This window comes from Halichondria panicea, chromosome 7 (assembly GCF_963675165.1).
Source record: "Halichondria panicea chromosome 7, odHalPani1.1, whole genome shotgun sequence".
Taxonomy (NCBI): Eukaryota; Metazoa; Porifera; class Demospongiae; order Suberitida; family Halichondriidae; genus Halichondria; species Halichondria panicea.
In genome coordinates, this window is record NC_087383.1 from 1,194,432 (window position 1) to 1,215,030 (window position 20,599).

Here is a 20,599-nt window from a genome sequence, read left to right on the forward strand (position 1 = left end):
CATCACACAATACTACAGATGGACATGATAATCACTGTGGTGATCTGGTTGCACATGTCAAGAGAGACGAAGTTCATGTCTCTAGATAGCCTCGATTCCAGGCCGCTCTCAGTTGAGAAAGACTCTAGTGAGAGGGGCTGGGATCGAGGCTAGTCTCTAGACTGCAGCTGTAAGATGGACATCACCCAGTTGTGATTAGACTCGCCTAACTTCCTAACGGAGGAAGGGCTGGCTGGCGAGTCTAAGTTGTGATATGGTTAGCCACTCACAAGTAAGATACTAATGAAGGGTAGTAGCTTAGCATTGTGTTTTGGAATTGCTATATGCATGCTATACTAGCTAACTGGCTGGCTGGTTGCTTTCTTATTAATGTGTAGCTTGTTAATGTTCAATCAGATCAAATGTACGTGTACTGTTGTGTTTGCATGGTGCATCAGCTATGTAGCTTGCATATTATTATATATTATTGGTTGAAAGCTGTTACTTGTAAGGTGGTCGATCTGTAGCCAGCCAGTCGCACAGTTCACACACTAACAGTACACAGATAATGACATGATTGATGATACCGTAAGATCTCGATTTAAAGCGACACTTTTTATAATTACGAAGCCAGAGGTTGCATCTTTTGGAGGTTGAAAAATTATATTGAAGTCCTGGTGTTGCATATTTAGAGGGTCGCATCTAATTGGAGGTAACTTTACAGAGTCTACTTGCCTCGATTTCAGGCCGCTTAAAAACACTGATTTTCCAGTGGGCTACAATCGAGGCTAGGGAGTGGCTACATTTACCTCTATTTAGAACGCGACATTAAAAAATAATTGTCAACGCAGCTGTCGCTACTTTTAGAGGTCAGAAAATTGCTGAAGCTCCTGGGTGTTGCATATTTGGAGGGTCGCCTTAAATCGAGGTCTTACGGTACTGTGAATGCTCTCTGTATGTCATTCATCACTCAGTGACATGATAACGAGGAGGAGTCTGTCACGTCGGATCTCAAAGACCTCGAGTTTAAACTGTTACACGATCTCCTAGCTGCAAGTGAGTGAGTGGGCTACCCCCCTGCATGACTACCCCCTGTGTATGGCTACTCCCTGCATGGCTACCCCCTGCATATCTACCCCCTGCATGGCTACCCCCCTGCATAGCGGGTTTACATGTTTGCGTGTGTATAGGAGGCCAGTAATGTGAGACGAAACTTCACGCTCAAGGACATCAACCTGCTCAAGATTGTCCTTTGCAGGTACGTCACAAAGCTCTAATTATAGGAGCGTTATAATATTAAGTGGGTGGCTATGACAATTGTAATACCCCTCCCCCCCTACCACTTAGTGGCTTGTACCCTCAGCTGGCCATTGCTGACGACTGTAACTCCAGACTTGAAACAAGTCTACCACACAAAGGTATGTCTCTCTCAAACAGCATCTCTAAAATAGATTTCCACTGCAAATCTCTCTCTCTTAATTTCCACAGATGAAGTCATTTGCACTATTACATCCGACCAGTATATTCTCTACCAGTCCAGAGTACCTTCACCCTGAGGGCACGGACAAGTGCAAGGAGCTACTGGCCTATGTGTGAGTACAGTGGTGTTTCTCTAGAGTAGTTATACTTATCAACAGCTAGAGCCTTGTATATTAAGAATAGCTCACTGCTGTTAAAAGTGTCTATAGTTAGTATCAACCTTTAATACTTTCCTATGAGTGGATGTAAGATAATTTATTGTTAGCTAGGTATTTCAAAATGTATGTCAAGGCCTTATTTAATAGAAATGTGTTGTCCAATGAGGATGATCAGTGTTACTTTACTCATACTGTGACTGTAGTGATCTCCTGGAGACCAATAAACCATATCTGGTCAATGCCGTGAGGGTGCCAGCTCTGCAGACCATCTCCTTGTTCTCACAGAGTTTGGACACTAACAATGACTGTACCAGGTGTGTGTGTGTGTGTGTGTGTGTGTCTGTGTCTGTGTGCAGTGTGTGTGTGTGTGTGTGTGTGTGTGTGTGTGTGTGTGTGTGTGTGTGTGTGTGTGTGTGTGTGTGTGTGTGTGTGTGTGTGTGTGTGTGTGTGTGTGTGTGTGTGTGTGCAGTGTGTGTGCAGTGTGTGTGGTGTGTGCAGTACTAGTGTGTGTGTGCGCAGTTAATTGAAGTGTACCATTTTAATGTACGTGCATTGTCGTTATTAATCTGTCTTGTTTGCTATAGGCTAATTGCTGACAGCTGGTTGGAGCTCAAGTTCCCCAGTGCGGAGGTGGGGGAGAGGGTAGTGGGTGTGGTCCAAACCCTGAGGGCCTGAGGGCCACTTGGGCTGAGCTATTGGACACCAAACTGACGGCCTCTCAAAGTAAGTATAAGGTCACCCACCGTATTTGACCTTTTTTCTGCAACCTAAAATTTGTTTTTCTTAGAAATATTGCATGCAGTGCTTTTTAAAGCATGTGATAGCATGTGGAGAGCAACTCGTGACTAAATGATTTCTAATAAGCCAGCTCTTGTAATGAGATTCATTGTTCGTTAACAATATTCGTTGACAATTTTGCTGACCAGCCGGCACTATAAGGTACACCACCTTTAATTAGCACATACCTAAAGGTCTTTAACACGTACCATCAGCAGTTCTTTTATCACGCATGTCTGCATACCTTAATTCAGAGCGTTCTAAGGAGGATCGTTTCCACGACGATTTTGATGACACTTCAAAGACAGCTGCCCTCGAGACGTTGCTAGCGTCCAAACTAGCGGAGTTTCTGGACAGCTCTTTCCCCTACAAACTCGGTCAACTATCAGCAGCTGGCAAGGAGCACCTTTACAAGGGACCACCCCCTGATAACCAAGAAGGTACGTGGATCATGGAATTAAGTAGATTGAAATTACCTATTGATGCCTGTTATACAGGATTTGTCACTACAATTATCTTAACTTTTAATCACCTGTGTAGCAGAAGCTGTTTCTAAAGAAGAGTCGAAAGAATCTGATACTGTAAAACCAGACATGAAGCGACACCCACTGAAGGGAGGGTGGGCCATCACTGATTACCTCACTTATGATTGGCACGTTACTATCAATTGTAGCAATTATTATGTCACTATACACACTACACACGCCCACACACACACACGCACACACACACACACACACACACGCACACACACACTACACACACACACACACTACACACACACACAGTCTGGATGATGGCACTTCCAGTACTTTGAGTAGCAGTGATCACATCAGTCGAGTGTGGAGCTGCCCTCAGTGTGAACAGAGACTGGCTGTTACCCTGGTCGAGCAGCTGCAACATCAGGCCACCTGCAAGAAAGACATGGAACAAGGTACTACAGTTGATCGATCCTTTACTATAATTATCACCTCAAAAAGAATGCATTCTCTGGCAGGAGTTAAATAGCATTTGTGTGGGTGGACTCAAAATAATAGTAACCACAAGAATTTTGTTGAGTGGTCTGAGTTGCAACTTGCAACAAAACAATGGACTGTGGTTAAATTTTAAGAGGTCACTTTTATCTGATCTACATGTAACAGTATAGAGACTTTGTATTCCACTGTATTGAGCTTTTCTCTTTCAACACAGTTGCTGAACAAGACCTCGCTGCCAAGTCAGTAGACCCTACCCACCTCAAGTCCTACCATTGCCCCGTGTGTGAACAGACCCTCCAACTGACTCCCATAGATATCCTCAAACATAAACGTAAACACGCTAAACAGTTAGTGCACAAATAAAAGTTTATTTTTATGTCACTAGCTTCCATTATAGTTACTTCTGCTTTTTGGCATCAGTACAGTTGTGTCTATATTCATGAGTTATCATGAATCAGAACAAAATTGAAATGCTATGGTAGTTTCCCTGGGTATTTTGTAGACATGCTGCTGTAACGTTGGATGTACATCCCTATACATGACAGATGGGTAATTACTCATAAATTATACATTACAAGACAACAGATGTCATAGGTGGTGGTTTCCCGGGGGTTTTGCTGTATTCCAATAATGACAAAGCACTGCAGCACTATAAAAATAGTTAGTGCTCATGTACTTTGTGTCAAAGCTAAATCTGAATCTATAGTAAGTAAGTTGCTAATAAATTTGACATTGCTATGCAATACACATCCAGTATGCATTTTAATTGTGTAGTGTTATAGGTATATAATTATTCATGCATGATTGTTCTTACATCTCCAGCAAGATGTTGTCTACAAAAGCTGAAGTCTGCGATATGGATGAGTACGAAGATGGTCTCGCTTTTCGATTTGAAATGCCCAAAGAGGATCTATCTTTGAGGGGTGTTTGCATTGAAGATGGTGTGCCCACGCTGCTTTTCAGTGTTGCTAAGAAAGTACCAACGATTATAGAGGAAGAAGTGGCCATGTGTATTCGTTTGAGCCAAGAAAACAAGCGTCCCGAGTTCTACTACAATAGATTTCTCCCTGACCACCCTCTTGCAGGAACTGGCCGACATTTTAAGCAATACAAGCCACTCTACATGAGACGCACCTCTATTGGGGAAACTCTTGCTGAAATTGACTGGCAAATGAAGTGCCTAATGGTTGGTGTTCGTAGTGACAAGAATAAGGAGAAATTCTGGTCATGGACTGAAAAAAGCAATGTTGATGGTTTGGCAAGTTTCGAAAACTTTGAACGTGATCCATCAAAGCATGGTGGTGTGTACATGAAATGCAAGCGAGTATCTATTTGTGAAGATGCAAACCAGATTCTCTTTGAAGGAGAACCAGAAATGGCAATTGATTCTGTGGAATTTCCAGCATATTCACGTTACATCACAGAACATTTTGATTCTATTGCATACTATGACGAGCCACTTTTTCTCAAAATGAAGGAGTACATAAAGCTCATTCTTGCTGTCGAGTGGCTGAAAGAAAAAGGAGTTCACTTCAGTCAGAACTGGATACGAGAGCATACAACACCCACGTACAATCCCCCCAAATCGTTACAAGTGGAACTCTCAGCTGAAGAAACCAACTCAACCATGAAGCAGCTAAAAGAAGAGGCAAAGAAGGCAATGAAAGGGCCTGAAGTGTTGCAAGCCCTCTCCCAAAGCAAGTACGTGGATCGAGTCTCTGTTACGAAACCCACAGTGACAGTCAAAAGCAAAAATTTTGAAGCTAAGTTTGAGCAAACGATTGCTCATCCTGATTTTGAAAGAACAGCAGACTTGTATGTGCCTCTTGTGCAGAAGATAGTAGTGAGAGCTACCACACACGATTTCGATTTTCTCTATGAAGGTATGGACCCAAACATGCCAGTCACCTTTGATCCAGACACTAAAGAAACTGTTACGCCAGAAGTGAAATCTTGGTCTGAGCTTATGGGGGAAACTGAATTCTTTCCTTGCAAATGGCTGCAAGATCCGAACGATGTGATGGTCAGATCTCCAGCTCTCACTGGTGGCATTTCAACTACTAACATTCCTGTCCATCGAGTAAACGAACATGTACCTGTTCAATCAACGCCATGCCCACTTCAGGTGAAAGCATCTAACTTTCGAAAGGTAGAAAATATACCATCTTCTGCTGTTCCAGCACAGCCTGTGGTTAATGCACCATCAAGTAGTGCTCTTGTTAACAGGCCACCTATTGCAACAGGTGGAGCACAGTTAATGCATGGACGGGAAGATTCTTGCTCTAGTGTTGGAACGTCAAGAAATGGGACGACAATTAAACAACCATCACTACACACTCACGGACTAATAACACAGCTCATTGCCGGGAAGGAGTTTGGGCCGCCTTTGAATATATCCATGCACCTCCGTCTGCCCCCTAAAGCTGAAGCATCAGGCAACTGTGATAGCGGATACTCAAGCATTGCAAGTACCCCTATGTCTGGATCTCGTCGATTGCTCTAACAAAAAGAACAATATTTTTAGTACTGCTATTGATACTATTGGTATTTTTATGTAGCTCGAGTATAGCGACACCTCACTAGTGATGTATAGATGCAACCTTTTTAGTTAGGCTAGTGGCTAGTAACGTATAATTTATTGTTTACAATTAATGATTATTGATATTTTATTTGGTTGAGCATTATTATTGCATGAAAGTAATAGGCAGGGCTGGTTCTCATGTTTGCATTGGCAACTGTATTCAATGTCAAAGAGAAACAAAGCTCAAGTCACTAGACTGCAGTGCACTGCAGCAGCCTCCTCGGGACTGTTCACTGTCAGTCCAATAAATGATCATGAGGGGTAGCAGCATACCATGTAGTGTTGTTTTGTTGTATGCTATTGCCTAGGCCTGACTCAGGTTATTATAATAAAAATGTGTATTGTCAAGAGTTAATTAATGTTTAGAGTCTACTTAGTCTTAGAGTCTACGACTTTATTGGTAATTACGACCCCTTGGAAATTTCTCCCATAAATATAATGCATACAGGATAAAAAGCAGTAGATCTGTCTTAGTACGTAGGATCCTGGACTATGCAAAATGGATTCACACCCACACAATGGCAATGTGGTATAAGTCACTTTTATCTATACAAAGATCACTTTTATCTATACAAAGATCTTATAATTATGGGGCTTTGCTGTATTGAGCTTTTCTCTTTCAACACAGTTGCTGAACAAGACCTCGCTGCCAAGTCAGTAGACCCTGCCCACCTCAAGTCCTACCATTGCCCCGTGTGTGAGCAGACCCTGCAACAACTGACTCCCATAGATATCCTCAAACATAAATGTAAACACCTAAACAGTTAGTGCACAAGTAAATTTAGCAACTAATTTGCTTATGCATTTTGGCTTTAGTTATGTCATCTATACCTGTAGTACGTATATTCACGTGTTTTGGATCAGATTGCGCAACAGAGTGCAATTCAACAAATTCTGTGGTAGTTTCCCAGGGTATTTTGTACTGAGGCTCGCTGTACCGTATATGCATGACTACATTGCTGATTAAGCATTACCAAACATTTTGTGCTATAAACACGTCTCATATACTGTTTTAAGTCATTATTTTAGTTTTAGCAGTTATCAAGAAGAACCATGTCTTGCTCCAAGTTGAGGAAGTTTGCTCATGCCGAAGAGTACAAGTACAATGATGGTGTTGCCTTTCAATTCAAGTTCTCCATGGGAGCAAATTTGGCCCTGAGATCTGTTGACTTCAAAAATGGTGTCCCAAAATTTCATTTTGAACCGTCGCAAAATGTGTCTGTGCTGACCGAAGAAGATGTGGCTGTCATTATCAAGCTTTGCCTAGAGAACAAACGGCCTGGATTCTTCTACGAAGGATTTCACCCATTTCATCCATTCTCTGAAATGGGTCGACTCTTCAAAGGCTACAGTCCCAGGTGGCTGCGAGGTACTTCTGTGGGAGAGCTGCTAGCTGAAGCCGATTGGTCAATGAAGTGCCTTCACGTAGGTGTGAAAAGTGACAAGGAAAAGAAAAACTTCTCAGCATGGAACGAAACTAGCAATCTGAGAGGGTTGAGAACTCGAGAGGATTTTCCTGAAGATCTTGATGGAGCTACAATTATTATGAGCTGCCAGTCGGTTGATGTTGACAAACGAAATGATGAACTTTACTTCGTGGCTGAACCTAAAATGCGGATTGACTGTGTGCGGGATGGACACAATTTGGAGTACTCAAAGTACATCACCGAGATTTTTGACAGTGTGGCCTACCACGATGAGCCAAAGTTTCTGAAAATGAAAGAAATCATCAAGCTTGTTCTCGCGGTAGAATGGCTGAAAGAGAAGCTAGATGAGAAGAACATGAAGTTCAGCCAAGTTTGGATTGATGAGCACCTTCAAAAGCGAAAGCAACACCCAACTGAACGAATCCAAGTGACCGTTCCTCCTCAAGAGGCTCAGCGCCTCATCAACAAAATGGTAGAAGCCAAGAACGATAAACAGCTTGCTCTGCCTAATTCGTCTGGATTGAGCAAGAAAGTATCAAAGACAGGCTTTGAAGTTGGAACCACAGCAAATTTACTTGGCTATAACATTCCAGTTGCATGCAGAGCATCGTTCAACGACTACGATTACCTGTTTGAAGGCCAAGATCCAAACCAGCTAACTAAACTCGGTCTGGACAAAAACACCGGAAAGCTAGTAATTGCCCGACCCAATGTGAAATCATGGAACGAGTTGTACAGTCAGACGGTCCCTCAACCATGCACTGTTTCCTACACTGCTGATGGTCTCATAGGCCCCGCTATAACTGGAGGTGTCTCTACCAGCAGCTTTAAAACAAATCAAGTAAGACGTGAACACACTCGAACTACGGAGGAAGTTGTGGTACCAGCTGGACAGAGGAAGAGCTATGCGGACATTCCCGAGCCAAAAGCAACAGTTGTTCCAACTTTTAACGTGGGTGTTACTACAGTACAATCTGAGCTCCGAGATGGTATGCGAAAAGATGGTGTGAAACATGGAGCTGGGTTCTGTGATAGTACATCCCTCTCTGTCTCGAGCGAAACGGGACAGAAAATGATTCAAGAGAAGAAACTTGAAATGCACATTTCGGCAGGAGGTGGCATTGGATATCTTGGTTGCAATCATGAGGTGGTGGAGCTAAGACGTGATGGGAAGAAAGGACTACGAGTGAAACTGCACAATCATTTACTTCCAGACAAAAATCTAGCTAGTGAGTGTATTGCTATGTCCTGAAAAAAGACTTGGTTATGTACTTGATATGTGTATGCATTGTTGTTGTTTTTTTCTATTTTTGTTGTGTTTACACCTACTTTAATTTGCATGGCTTCTCCACTTCTTGCCAACAGGTGTGTTTACATGGAACAGAACATCCACTCAATTTCCCCTGGTGGTTTCCCTGGTAGTTCCGTGCGCATGGTGGTTTCCCGGGTGATTTCCCTGGCTTAATTAAAAGCCTCTAGCGCTATAAATACAGTATACGTAGTTCAATATATTATATATCTACAGCAGAGTTCGAGTATCTACAGTGTGTACGTGTGAAGCGCTGACTCTGAAACTATACTGGTCTATGTAAGCTCTATAATATAATGTGACATTGCTGCATTGCTGCATTTATTGCATGTGTGCATTCTAGCTATAATTATACTGATATTTGCATGCAAGAAAGTCAATAATTTTTTGCAGTTAACATCATTCAACAAGGAAATGTCTTGCTCCAAGATGAGAAAATTTGCTCATGCTGATGAGCACAAATACAGTGATGGCGTGTCTTTCCTATTCAAGTTCTCCATGGGAGCAAATTTGGCACTGAGTGCTGTCGACATCAAAAATGGAATCCCAAAACTTCATTTCAAACCTGCCCAAAATGTACCTGTGCTGACCGAAGAAGATGTGGCGTTATTGTCAAACTTTGCTTAGAAAACAAACGGCCTGGATTCTTCTACGAAGGATTTCACCCATTTCATCCATTCTCAAAAATGGGTCGACTATTTAAAGGCTACAGTCCCAGGTGGCTGCGAGGTACTTCTGTGGGGGAGCTGCTAGCTGAAGCCGATTGGTCAATGAAATGCCTTCACGTGGGTGTGAAAAGTGACAAGGAAAAGAAAAACTTCTCGGCATGGAACGAAACTAGCAATCTGAGAGGACTGAGAACTCGAGAGGATTTTCCTGAAGATTTTCCTGGTGCTACAATTATTATGCGTTGCGAGTCGGTTGATGTTGACAAGCGAAATGATGAGCTTTACTTTGTGACCGAGCCCAAGATGCGGATTGACTGCAAGTGGGAGGAATGCAATTTGGATTACTCGAAGTACATCACTGAGATTTTCGATAGTGTGGCCTACCACGATGAGCCAAAGTTTCTGAAAATGAAAGAAATCATCAAGCTTGTTCTTGCGGTAGAATGGCTGAAAGAGAAACTAGATGAGAAAAACATGAAGTTCAGCCAAGTTTGGATTGATGAGCACCTTCAGAAGCGAAAGCAACACCCAATCCAACGAATCCAAGTGACTGTTCCTCCCCAAGAGGCCCAGCGCTTTATGAACGAAATCGTGGAAACCAAGATGGATAAACAGCTTGCTCTGCCTAATTCGTCTGGATTGAGCAAGAAAACATCAAAGACAGGCTTTGAAGTTGGAACCACAGCTAATGTACTCGGCTATAACATTCCAATTGCATGCAGAGCATCATTCAACGACTACGATTACCTGTTTGAAGGCCAAGATCCAAACCAGCTAACTGATGTACTTGTGGAGGAAGAAACTGGAAAGCTATTACTTCTTAGGCCCAATGTTAAATCTTGGAATGAGTTGTACAGTCAGACGGTTCCCCAACCATGTACTGTTTCCTACACTGCTTTTGGTCCCATAGGCCCCGCTATAACTGGAGGTGTCTCCACAAGCAGCTTTAAAGTGAATCAAGTAAGACGTGAGCACACCACTCAAACGAGAGAAGTTGTAGTACCAGCTGGACAGAGAGTAAAGAAAAGCTATGCGAATACTCCCAAGCCGAAAGCAACCTTTGCTCCACCTTCTGATGTAAGTGTTACTACGCCAAACTCTAAGTTCCGGAATGGTATGCGAAAAGCAGCTGGTATGAAAAGTGCAGCAGGGATTATTGATAGTGCATCCCACTCAATCTCGACTGAAGATGGAGGACAAATATTGGCTGAGAGGAAGGAAGTTGAAACACATATCTCAGTAGGGGTAGGACCTCCATTCATGGACCTCTCTCTGCCCCCTAAAGGGGAACCATCAGACGGTCGTGATAGTGGACGCTCAAGCTTTGTAAGTACCCCTATGTCTGAATCTCGTGAATCATCGATTGCTGCAACAGACAAAGATGATTCTTCCTCTGTATTTTCTGATAGCGGTGTTAGCACTGCTACAAACGATACTTTATGTAGCCACGATAGCGACACCACACTAGGTGATGATATGGATATGCAAGAAAGTTAACTATAATTATTATCCGATCTGATCAACCCCATTATTTTATGCTTCAATTATTATGCTTCAATATAATTTATTATTGTGTTTATGATTTGTTGTTACATTATAATTGTTGTCCACACAAAAGGTATAATTATAGTGGGCAGGGCTCGCACGTTCTGATGTCATCTGACGTGTACATGTACGTTGGAATTATAGGTGTGGTAAAGGTCATCATCACACAATACTACGGATGGATATGATAATCACTGTGGTGATCTTTCCTTCCGGTTGTCAGCGTTTGCCCACAGACCTAGCAATAGAAAATAAACACACGAGGTTGTAATTGTATAAATGAAAGACAACAACTCCCTGAGGTTGACAACACCACAAGCAAGTGTAATGTCAAGAGAGAAACGAAGTTCATTTCTCTAGACTGCAGCTGTAAGATGGACTCGTCACCCAGTCGTGATATGGTCAGCCACTCACAAGTAAGATCTAATGAAGGATAGCAGCTTAGCATTGTGTTTAATATGAACTGCTATATGCATGCTACTAGTTAACTGGCTGACTAGTTGCTTTCTTATTAATGTGTAGCTTGTTAATGTTCAGGTGAAATCAAATGTACGTTGTGTTTGCATGGTGCATCAGCTATGTAGCTTGCATATTATTATTATTGGTTGAAAGCTGTTACTTGTAAGGTGGTCGATCTGTAGCCAGCCAGTCGTACAGTTCACACACTGTTAAAAGGTGGCCTCCCATTTCACACACTAACAGTACACAGATAATGGCATGATTGATAAACTTTTGATACTGTGAATGCTCTCTGTATATCATGTCATTCATCAGGTGATGGTAAACACACTGTAAATGAATATCTTCCCAGGAATGCTTGTGGTACTAGAAAGTTTGTATGGGTAGCATACCATTGTGAAAATGTTCCCAAATAAATTACCCTCTATAGTATACTTTGCCGGATAAATGGCTTTGTCCTCAGGTAATAATAATTAGTATCGTACTATAGGAAGGAAGGTCGAAGGAATTTATTATTGATGGATGTGTAACTTCCCCTGTACCTGTAGGTGTCAGAGTGTCAACTGTCTCCTGAGCTCACCTCCAGTGAGTTACATCGCTCTATGGATACTTTAAAGTTGGCCAGAGCTGAGATAGAAGTTAGAAAATGCCTGGGGGACAATTGCAAGGAAGAAACCATCCTCAAAAGTGAGTTCTGTCAAATGTTAACAAATGCAATCTTGTAATGTTAATTTTAAGGCCTGTTATGATTTCAGTTTTCCAGTTAACAAATTGAATGTTTGTCCATGTATATAATATATACAAACTGTTATATGCAATACTTTCACTGTCAAGGTTACTCTTGCGCTTGGCAGAAGGAGCTTTTGGTACAGGGTAGAATGTACTTGACTCCCAACTGGTTCTGTTTTTACTCCAACATTCTAGGATGGGAGACAAAGGTGAAACGACAAATGTAGTTAATGTGTGTGTGAATAGATACCTTGCTGTAAACACACTCTACACAAAGACTCATGTGATATAGCATACATCCTCTGGTGTCATGCTCACACAGTACGTGTGCTCCAACGTTGTTTATGCGATTCTCTTTGTTTAGACCTCAATCAAGTTCAGTGATGTGACTTCTATCAGCAAACAGAGGACAGCACTCGTGTTCCCAAGTGCCATACTCATTGAAGTGGGCTCCAAGAAGGTTAGTACTAACCCCACTTCCTCTGGGGTATCAACCTATTAACATACTCTATTTAGTCTATTCCTTGATGCATTGAGAGTAGCACTCTTAGTACAATACGTAATTACATTTAAACATGCATTCCCTGAAGCTCCCACACTAGTTGTAAGGTTCCTTCATTAAATCATGCAAACCCTGGCCTACACTAAAAATAATAATAATGATGGGTGACCTATTATGTACTCCATTAATTAAATAGCCTGTTTGTTCCTTGATTCATTAAGAGTCACAATACGTCATTTACAATTTAAACATGCATTCTCTGAAGCTCCCACCATATAATTGTAAGGTACTTAATTAGTAATGCCAACTCTCTCATTCTATGTACTAACTGTACTTGCATAATTAAATGCACCTGCAAGATCATCGTTAAGACTCGTTACACATTACATTCGCTTGGTATGGATTGTATCTGTGGTCGTGCGACACAAGTACTTAGTTATCATACATTCTTTGAAGCTCTATATATGTATACTCCTGGTTCCACATTAATTGGTGTGCTTCCGTACTCATTTGTAGAGCAAACAGTTTCATGGTACTAAATGATTGATACTGCAGTTACTTGCCATGTATGTACATGTGCATACAAGATTGTCGTTAACCATTTTGTCCTATGTAGTATGGATTTGCATCTGTGATCCATCGAGACAAAGTGTTTCACGTGTTGGTCACCATCTGGAGGAATGCCCTCTCTCCAGAGGTGAGCTTTGTCATCTTTAATACATATCTCCATATCATCTTTGCTACATTCTCCATAGAGAGATTCTTATTGTTCCATTTTACACAATTATGCAAGACTGAAGTACATTATTAGTTATAGCCTGGCTGCTCTGTTTTAACTGATAAATATACTTTTGTCTATCTACAGCCGTTCATAGAGTCTGTTTTACTTACGGCAGTCAATAACTGGAAACAGTCGAGCAAAGAGCTACCCAGTAGTATACGTTCAAACTCACTCACAGCCGAAAGCTCAGACACGGACCATCACACACCTCACAGCCATCACACCCTCACTACATCCACACAAGAAGAAGACAGCCTGGAATCTGATTCGCTGACCGAGTTGCTCGGTGACCATACAGACGGTGACTACCCTACAGGAAGCTCGTCCAGTAATAGTGACAATACGACTACCAGCTCTCAACACTCTGCCACAAGTGGAGTATCGACTGGTGACTCTAGTACTAGGAGCATGGACCCCGTTGACAGTGTTGATACTACAGATACCACCTCCTCAGCCCAATCTAATACTCAACAAAAAATGAACAATGATAGTGGACTACAGTGGTTCAAACATGACCTGACAATTGCTGGATTCCACAAGACTTTTGGACAGCTACCGTTCATCAATAATTGCACAACAACTCTGCTCATCAACATGCTCCTCGTTGTATTGTAAGTACCTATATACGTAATTATGCCTCCTCAGTGTGCGCATGCGCAAGCAAGGTATACAGTAGTGTGTTTGTGTGTGTCTGTCTGTGTGTCTGTGTACACTGCTACAGCTGCTCAAGTAAGAGTTAGGCTTCTAGTAACGTTTTCTTGGATTCTAATTCGTAGTTTTGCAAAAAATTGTTGTTCTTGATATGCCTAGTAGTTGCTTACTGGAATGCCATTGCAGCCTTTTCAGAAGAGTGTAGCAAACTTATCCACGGAGTACTAGTGTTGCTAGAACGCTAGCTATTGGTAGCTGCAGGAGTGAGCAAAGAGCTGCAAGGCTCTACTGATGCAGCCAGCCATTAAGTTTAGACTCCTTTTTAGCAGCGATCATCGATCACTTCCCACTCTTTGAGTTTCCCTGTGATTATAGCATGCAGCAGCATAATTAATGCGAAAATGTTTGCATGATACAATGTGTGTATTAGCAATAGCTAGTAGCCGTATGTTATGACAGTAGCTTTAACACATTCACCGAGACATCAGCACCTGCAGTGCTTCTATTAGACTTCAGTGGAACCCCTCTGTAACGGGACACCACTGTAGAACTAAGTTCTGTATGGCCCTTATACAGAAGTGGCCTTGTTGTGGTTGGAACCTTGGTGTCTGGCCTTTGTATCGTAGTGGTGAGGTGGCCGCTAAGAGAGGTTCCACTGTATTTCACGCAATTAGCATTGAGTATTGATAATAATTACAGATCACCCATTACGAATTAATCCATGTAAGCATGTGTGTTATATATTTACGTATATCCCATTACGAATTGTAATTCTGTAAGCTAGTGTATTGCTGTGTACTACATGCATATAGTGTGACGTAATTCTGTTTTCTCACAGCATTATTCTCCTGCTGGTCTCCACTCTGACGATGCTATGTCGGCTATCTCAAGTGGAACCTTCATTACATCCATATCTCATTCTGCAACCATGGTGTAGACTGTGCAGTCAAACAATTGAAACCTTCTCCCCACTACCACACATACACCACTGAATGATGATCACTACCAAACAGCTTTATCAAACCACAAATTATTATTGTGTTTTGTTCGTTCATTCGTCTGTGTCTGTTTACTAGGTATAATTTTTTTGTATCACTATCTCGCCCCCCACCCATCCATCCATCCATCTTATAGGCATTGTACATTGTGTAGTCTTTCAATATGACTCTAAAATTTCATTTTTGTTTTTTTGTACTGATGATCTACACCCAAAAAAGTTGGATGAAGAAACATTATTCACACCTGAAATTGATTGCAATGTACAACAAAATTATGATTGTTCATCAAATTCCCCAGCTTGGCCTTCTTCCTCAGCAGAGGCTTGAGGGAATTGTATGTTTCCAGAGTCCAAACGAGACAAAAAGCTTTCCAACAGTTTCTTATTCAAATGGTCTGTAAGAGTTCTCTCTTGCTCTGGTTCTTGTACTTCTTCGTCTGTGCTTGCAACAGGTTGTGTGCAGTTAGTATTTTGGCTCTCCTCTGTCTGCATTGCTTCAGGTGTGTCGCTCACAGGAGCTTCAGTTGGAGAGCTTTGTTCAGCCATGAGTTTAGCCTCGTTCCCAGCCTCGTTGTTTCTAGCTAGGCCGCAACTTCGTTCTATTAAAAATAAATCGGCCTGGGACCTGGGTTTTGGTGCAGTGTGTGGGCTGAGAAGCTGCAACGAGCCACGCCTTCTTTTAGTCTGCAGGTTCCTGAGAGGGCGTGGCTGCTTAGCACGTGTATGTAGCTGCAAAGAGAAGCTTTGTTTCGGTTGTGAGACGGTTTTGAGGTCCTTTCCAGTGTCTGAGTATCAAGTATACACAAGTGAAGCAAGTGGGTATATCCTTCCTTCTACCTTGAATAAAAAAATTGCAATTGTCTTACAATATGTACTGTAAAAGCCTACTAAACATTTTTATGGTGGTACAGGCTGTAGAATTGCCTGGCTGTTTGGGTAAAGCAATAAAATGTATCGTATTTTATGTATCGAATTCATTATTATTATTAGGGTATGATTTTGGTCTCGTCACATTATTCAAAGGCTAATAAATAACATTTTAATGGTATATAAATAGATATTAGCTATAGCTGTGCTTCTTTTCATTTTACATCAAAGTTCTTACCTTTGCATGGCTATGTGTTTGTGTGCTTATTATAGCTGCAAGATGCTATTTGTTTGTGTGTGAAGGTCCTATAGGCTTAACTGGGTGGGGCAGGCTGGGTGCTCAGGCAAGCATGCAGTAGTTAATGGGCAGGGCTGCCTTCTAGTACACACTAGCCATTGTGTTGTTGGTAATGCTATTGTGTAGTCTGAAGCTTGCCAAGCATGTAATTGTGTCAGTCAGCTCTGCATTCCTACACTGTAACTAGAGAGACACCATTTATTAGAGGTAGCCAGCTATGCCCACTTTTTCTGCACAAAGATATTAAAAATTATATGGAGGCTTTAGTAATTATTTGTTATGTCCATTATTGAAGCTTGACCAATATTATTCTTACCACTTACTGCCATACTGTATCTACATACTCAGTGCCTAGAATCTCTCTACTTCCTCAAATGGTTGTTGTGTGTGTGTGTGTGTGCGCGTCAATAGCTTTGTAGTAGGTTCTTATCCATGGGATGTGTATTGTCAGCTTTTACTTGCATTAAGGACGACGTTACTGGGTGTGGGTGTGGTCTCTAAGAGTGGGAGGGTACCCTTGTAATAAGAGTATTACACGCTACATTAGCCTTAGGACATGTCAAGCATTCAACACACATGATGTATTTGTAAAGTGAGCTATAGTGTGGTCATCTTAGCGGTACCTTAGACCATGTTTAGTAACTTAGAGTCTACACTGGATAGCATTGATTTCTCATGTGCTCTACTGGTATAGTGTTTGTATATTCATGTCAACTAATTGTTTAATGAGGAGGACACTACGCAATTCATGCTGTTCAAGTTGTTGTTGTGTCCATGACTTTCAGTTACAACATGCTATCAAATCTATTAGTGGGTGGGGCTGGATAATTGCTGTACTGTTACACTTTTAATACTGAGAACAAAGCATCCAAGTTTAATATAGCAAATCTATTAGTAACCACTCCCTAATTCTCTCTCATAGTGTCTTCTTTTTGGCACAGCTTTGAACTGTAGGAGTAGGAGTTGAATTTTTTGAGACCTCACAATGTTAGACCAATTTGGTGGCTAAGTGTCTGGTTAGGGTATGTTAATTAAATTTCCATGGAGAAATGGATGATTGATTACTGGTCCTTAAATTAAGTCTTTTGGTTTCACACAAAGGGGGGTGGGTCTCTCTCTCCTCTACTGCAATGGCTTTGTGGTAGGTGACCTTTTTATGTCTTCACCACATCTGGAAGCTACTCAAGTACATGTATACAGTACCTACACATACAGCCCCACCCCCTTTTGTCTTTTGTCTCTTTCTGATGTCATTTTAAATGCCTCAACTAAACTACCTGTGGCACCTGGCAACAATAAGAGTCTATAGAGCCTAAACATTGGTTTTATTTCTCTCAAGAGAGTTCTTCCTATTGATAGCCAGATATCTCACCCTTCCTGATTTAGTGATCTTATTATCAGTGTAATTTTAATCATGCTTACCTAATTAAACATGCTAGCTTATTAAAGTACCGTGTATTGAGGTAATACTTTTTGTTCTTGAGGACTGGAAAAGAGAGGAGACGATTGTACAGCTGGGTAACAAAGAAGGGGTGGATCTGGGAATCTGCTGATTTCCCTCTACCATTGTGTTGATAGTTGTGTAAACATGCAGATAATTCGATGGTTTCATTCCCAGAATATTGTTGAGCAGCCCCACCCTCTTTTGAAACTGATCTCTATTGTAGCATTAATGTGTGTTGGTTCATCAAAGTAATTCATGTCTATTTCTGCATTAGTAGCTACATGTACTATTGTTATGGTGTTATGTTCCTTTTTGCGTATTTTCTCTGTGTTCTATCACATGCAAATGCAAAAAGTAGATATTAGTACATGTACATGTAGCTAGAGCTGAGAGTTATTACATACAAGAGCTTAAACAGAGTAAGGATTGTGGCAAGGATTATTCATACTCCATGGTTTTAGGATAAGCCCTTGCAAAAGTTGCTAGCCCTGCCCACAAACTGCATGTTGAAGTCTTACAAGCTATGACCTCATTGTTCATTCAATTACTACTTAATCTCCACACAATCTACTCAGCTGCATCAAAGGGAAAAGAAAGGCGTTGGCCACTTCCTGTACGCATTCTTGAGTTCTGAGGGTGTGTGTTGGTGCGAGAAACTCTTAGAGGATCGAGCTACTCCCTTCTACTGCAGAGTACGAGTAGAGTGTGTACCCAGGCTGTCTAGTTCAAGCTACACTATTCTGCAACAAGCTACTGTAGTCTGGTCGCTAGATCTACGAGAAGTAAAGATGGCAACTCAAGGCATAGTTCAGAACTCGAGCACAAATGGACCCACTCCCCCTTTCTCCACGCACACCTCCTTCTTGAGCAACGAGGCCCTTCCTATCACAGTGGAAGCATCGCCGTCTACCAAAGAAGGAGACAAAGTTAATACTGGAGGGACTCAGTCTACTGCTCTGGTTCTTGTTGCCAAAGTTCTAGCTAACCTAAGCCAAGAGACTCTTGCTCGAGCCTGCCTCGCTGTCAATCCAGAGAGATTTATCAGTCCTGCTGAACCTACACAGTTGATTTTAACTGCTGAAGCTATCAAGTCTGAAGTAAAAGCTGAACAAAAGGATGATGAACAGCCAAGACAAACTCCCTACATGAATGGTATTGAGTCACTCATCAATGCTGCCAACAACAACAGTGGCCAAGATCAAGAGGGAAGTTCTAATACTCTCCTGCCAGACGGTGAATGTGACGATGCGGAGTCTCAGAGTCTCTCTCAGTCACACAGCTCCTTCGCAAGCCACTACTCGACCAGCTCAGCGGGATCTGGAACAGAAGCAGCAGTCTCTCCTCAATCTTTACTGGTATAGTATAGCTATAATCATAGCTAGCTAATGAATACTTATAGCATCTATGTATAGCATTATTGCATATACACTTTACGATTGATCTCTTCTGTGGTACTATAATAACATTTATGGGCAATTATGAGCATCTGTCTATGTAGCATGCACTTTGTCCATAATAATGTACAAACATTCGTGTTGTATTAGGTATTGATTTTATATGCAGACTGGGTCTGGGAAGTCTAGTCGGGGGAAGAGAACTCACTTCTGCCCTTGGGAAGGCTGTGGGAAGGGCTATGGAAAGAGCTCACATCTTAAGGCGCATATTCGAACACATACCGGAGAACGACCCTACCCCTGTGGCTGGGAAGGTTGTGGAAAAAGTTTTGCACGATCAGATGAACTTGCCCGTCATTTTCGTACTCATACTGGAGAAAAGAGATTTGCTTGCCCCGTCTGTGACAAACGTTTTATGAGAAGCGACCACTTGAGCAAACATGTCAAACGACACGCTGTAAATCGTGCCAAAGGAAGAGACCCTCTTGTCCTCAAGGCTAAAGCTGCCGCTGCCTCGGCTGCAATGAACACTACCAATGGACGTCGAAGTGCTATCAACAGTTCCTCTACTCCACCCTCCACCCCTGGCACGCCACTCACCCCGAATACCCTCAAAGGATGGGAAGCTCTCACTAATGGAGTGTCCCTCATTCAGATGCCTTTACCGCAACACCTACCTGTTACCGTGAGTAGCGTACCCTTTAAGATCGAACCCAACAGTCCCACTGCTGAAGAGCCAATGGATATGGAAACCACCACAACCCCTATGTCCTTCAAGACAGAGCAATTCATTATGAACATGATCGCCTCACAATCCCCTGCGATTCCTATGGCTCAAATGCCTCCTGTTGTGATGGAAGCTAGCATGGTTCCAGCTACACTCCCTCAACAACAAGAAATAGAAATCGAGACAAAATCCGAGACTGAAATATATCCAATCGCTACTATTGCGATGAATGGAGAGCCGGAAACGACAGCCACTACAATTGTTTTCACTACACCTGCGCATGTGCCAGCATCCGTGATGTCATCCTAAAGATCGCGAGAGGTAATAAACACACAAACTGATCTACCTGATAGTTGTCGAGTTGATTTTCAATTTTGTACACTTGTCCTATGTTATCCTGCGCAGCTATTTTTGTGCTGTTTTCGTATGTTTACTATGTGTATAGGTACTGTGTACACACACTCTCATAGATATGTGTTTACGTTTAAAACTTTCATTTGATATTCACAGCAAATCATCTGTTTCACATGAATTTTGTACACTAACCACTTTGTCATAATCATTACTCTATGTCCACTTATAAGAATTATGTTATTCAGAATTGTATTCATTTACTCATTTTGCACAATTTGGTTCACGTACAGTTGTTCATGTTTTATGTATTCCAATGTAAGCTTCAGTATATTCTGCCAGTTCTTTCAATTTTGATGGTGTCGTGATTTAACAAATGCATGATGTATGATTATATACGGATTTTACCTTTTAATTATCCGTATAGGCTAGAACTAATTATATACAGGTACAGTATATAAGGATTAATGCATGCTTTCATGAACTTATATATTTACCA

At 41.7% G+C, this 20,599-nt stretch overlaps 5 protein-coding genes across 5 annotated transcripts; all 5 read left to right on the plus strand.

The window, feature by feature from the left end:
- The first annotated feature begins 314 nt into the window (after positions 1-314).
- LOC135338936 (probable ATP-dependent RNA helicase DHX34) lies at positions 315-6,048 on the plus strand. Its single transcript, XM_064535031.1, has 11 exons — positions 315-1,035; positions 1,170-1,237; positions 1,327-1,397; positions 1,468-1,571; positions 1,820-1,930; positions 2,201-2,265; positions 2,648-2,833; positions 2,934-3,045; positions 3,182-3,327; positions 3,585-3,701; positions 4,193-6,048. Exons 4-11 carry the CDS (start codon positions 1,468-1,470, stop codon positions 4,288-4,290), a joined length of 939 nt encoding a protein of 312 aa, XP_064391101.1. The 5' UTR covers positions 315-1,035; positions 1,170-1,237; positions 1,327-1,397; the 3' UTR covers positions 4,291-6,048.
- An 866-nt stretch (positions 6,049-6,914) lies between these two features.
- LOC135338102 (uncharacterized) lies at positions 6,915-8,740 on the plus strand. The gene has a single exon (XM_064534122.1). It carries the CDS (start codon positions 7,005-7,007, stop codon positions 8,628-8,630), a length of 1,626 nt encoding a protein of 541 aa, XP_064390192.1. The 5' UTR covers positions 6,915-7,004; the 3' UTR covers positions 8,631-8,740.
- A 78-nt stretch (positions 8,741-8,818) lies between these two features.
- LOC135338103 (uncharacterized) lies at positions 8,819-10,944 on the plus strand. Its single transcript, XM_064534123.1, has 2 exons — positions 8,819-8,966; positions 9,081-10,944. Exon 2 carries the CDS (start codon positions 9,374-9,376, stop codon positions 10,850-10,852), a length of 1,479 nt encoding a protein of 492 aa, XP_064390193.1. The 5' UTR covers positions 8,819-8,966; positions 9,081-9,373; the 3' UTR covers positions 10,853-10,944.
- Positions 10,945-11,139: 195 nt separating this feature from the next.
- Positions 11,140-15,270, plus strand: LOC135338107 (protein Aster-A-like). Its single transcript, XM_064534127.1, has 7 exons — positions 11,140-11,316; positions 11,908-12,046; positions 12,194-12,297; positions 12,453-12,548; positions 13,207-13,287; positions 13,456-13,982; positions 14,861-15,270. Exons 1-7 carry the CDS (start codon positions 11,275-11,277, stop codon positions 15,012-15,014), a joined length of 1,143 nt encoding a protein of 380 aa, XP_064390197.1. The 5' UTR covers positions 11,140-11,274; the 3' UTR covers positions 15,015-15,270.
- A 443-nt stretch (positions 15,271-15,713) lies between these two features.
- On the plus strand, positions 15,714-20,457 carry LOC135338105 (transcription factor Sp2-like). Its single transcript, XM_064534125.1, has 3 exons — positions 15,714-15,834; positions 18,204-18,983; positions 19,192-20,457. Exons 2-3 carry the CDS (start codon positions 18,417-18,419, stop codon positions 20,056-20,058), a joined length of 1,434 nt encoding a protein of 477 aa, XP_064390195.1. The 5' UTR covers positions 15,714-15,834; positions 18,204-18,416; the 3' UTR covers positions 20,059-20,457.
- Positions 20,458-20,599: the final 142 nt, after the last annotated feature.

What these genes read in the sequence shown, in the direction of transcription:
- LOC135338936 (XM_064535031.1), top strand. Translation starts at nt 1,468, where the DNA reads ATGAAGTCATTTGCACTATTACATCCGACCAGTATATTCTCTACCAGT. An exon ending in ACTAACAATGACTGTACCAG is followed by an intron (nt 1,931 to 2,200) that starts GTGTGTGTGTGT and finishes TGTTTGCTATAG; the next exon opens with GCTAATTGCTGACAGCTGGT. An exon ending in AGATATCCTCAAACATAAAC is followed by an intron (nt 3,702 to 4,192) that starts GTAAACACGCTA and finishes TTACATCTCCAG; the next exon opens with CAAGATGTTGTCTACAAAAG.
- LOC135338102 (XM_064534122.1), top strand. Translation starts at nt 7,005, where the DNA reads ATGTCTTGCTCCAAGTTGAGGAAGTTTGCTCATGCCGAAGAGTACAAG.
- LOC135338103 (XM_064534123.1), top strand. Translation starts at nt 9,374, where the DNA reads ATGGGTCGACTATTTAAAGGCTACAGTCCCAGGTGGCTGCGAGGTACT.
- LOC135338107 (XM_064534127.1), top strand. Translation starts at nt 11,275, where the DNA reads ATGGACTCGTCACCCAGTCGTGATATGGTCAGCCACTCACAA. An exon ending in TTGAAGTGGGCTCCAAGAAG is followed by an intron (nt 12,549 to 13,206) that starts GTTAGTACTAAC and finishes TGTCCTATGTAG; the next exon opens with TATGGATTTGCATCTGTGAT. An exon ending in GGAATGCCCTCTCTCCAGAG is followed by an intron (nt 13,288 to 13,455) that starts GTGAGCTTTGTC and finishes GTCTATCTACAG; the next exon opens with CCGTTCATAGAGTCTGTTTT.
- LOC135338105 (XM_064534125.1), top strand. Translation starts at nt 18,417, where the DNA reads ATGGCAACTCAAGGCATAGTTCAGAACTCGAGCACAAATGGACCCACT. An exon ending in TCTCTCCTCAATCTTTACTG is followed by an intron (nt 18,984 to 19,191) that starts GTATAGTATAGC and finishes TTTTATATGCAG; the next exon opens with ACTGGGTCTGGGAAGTCTAG.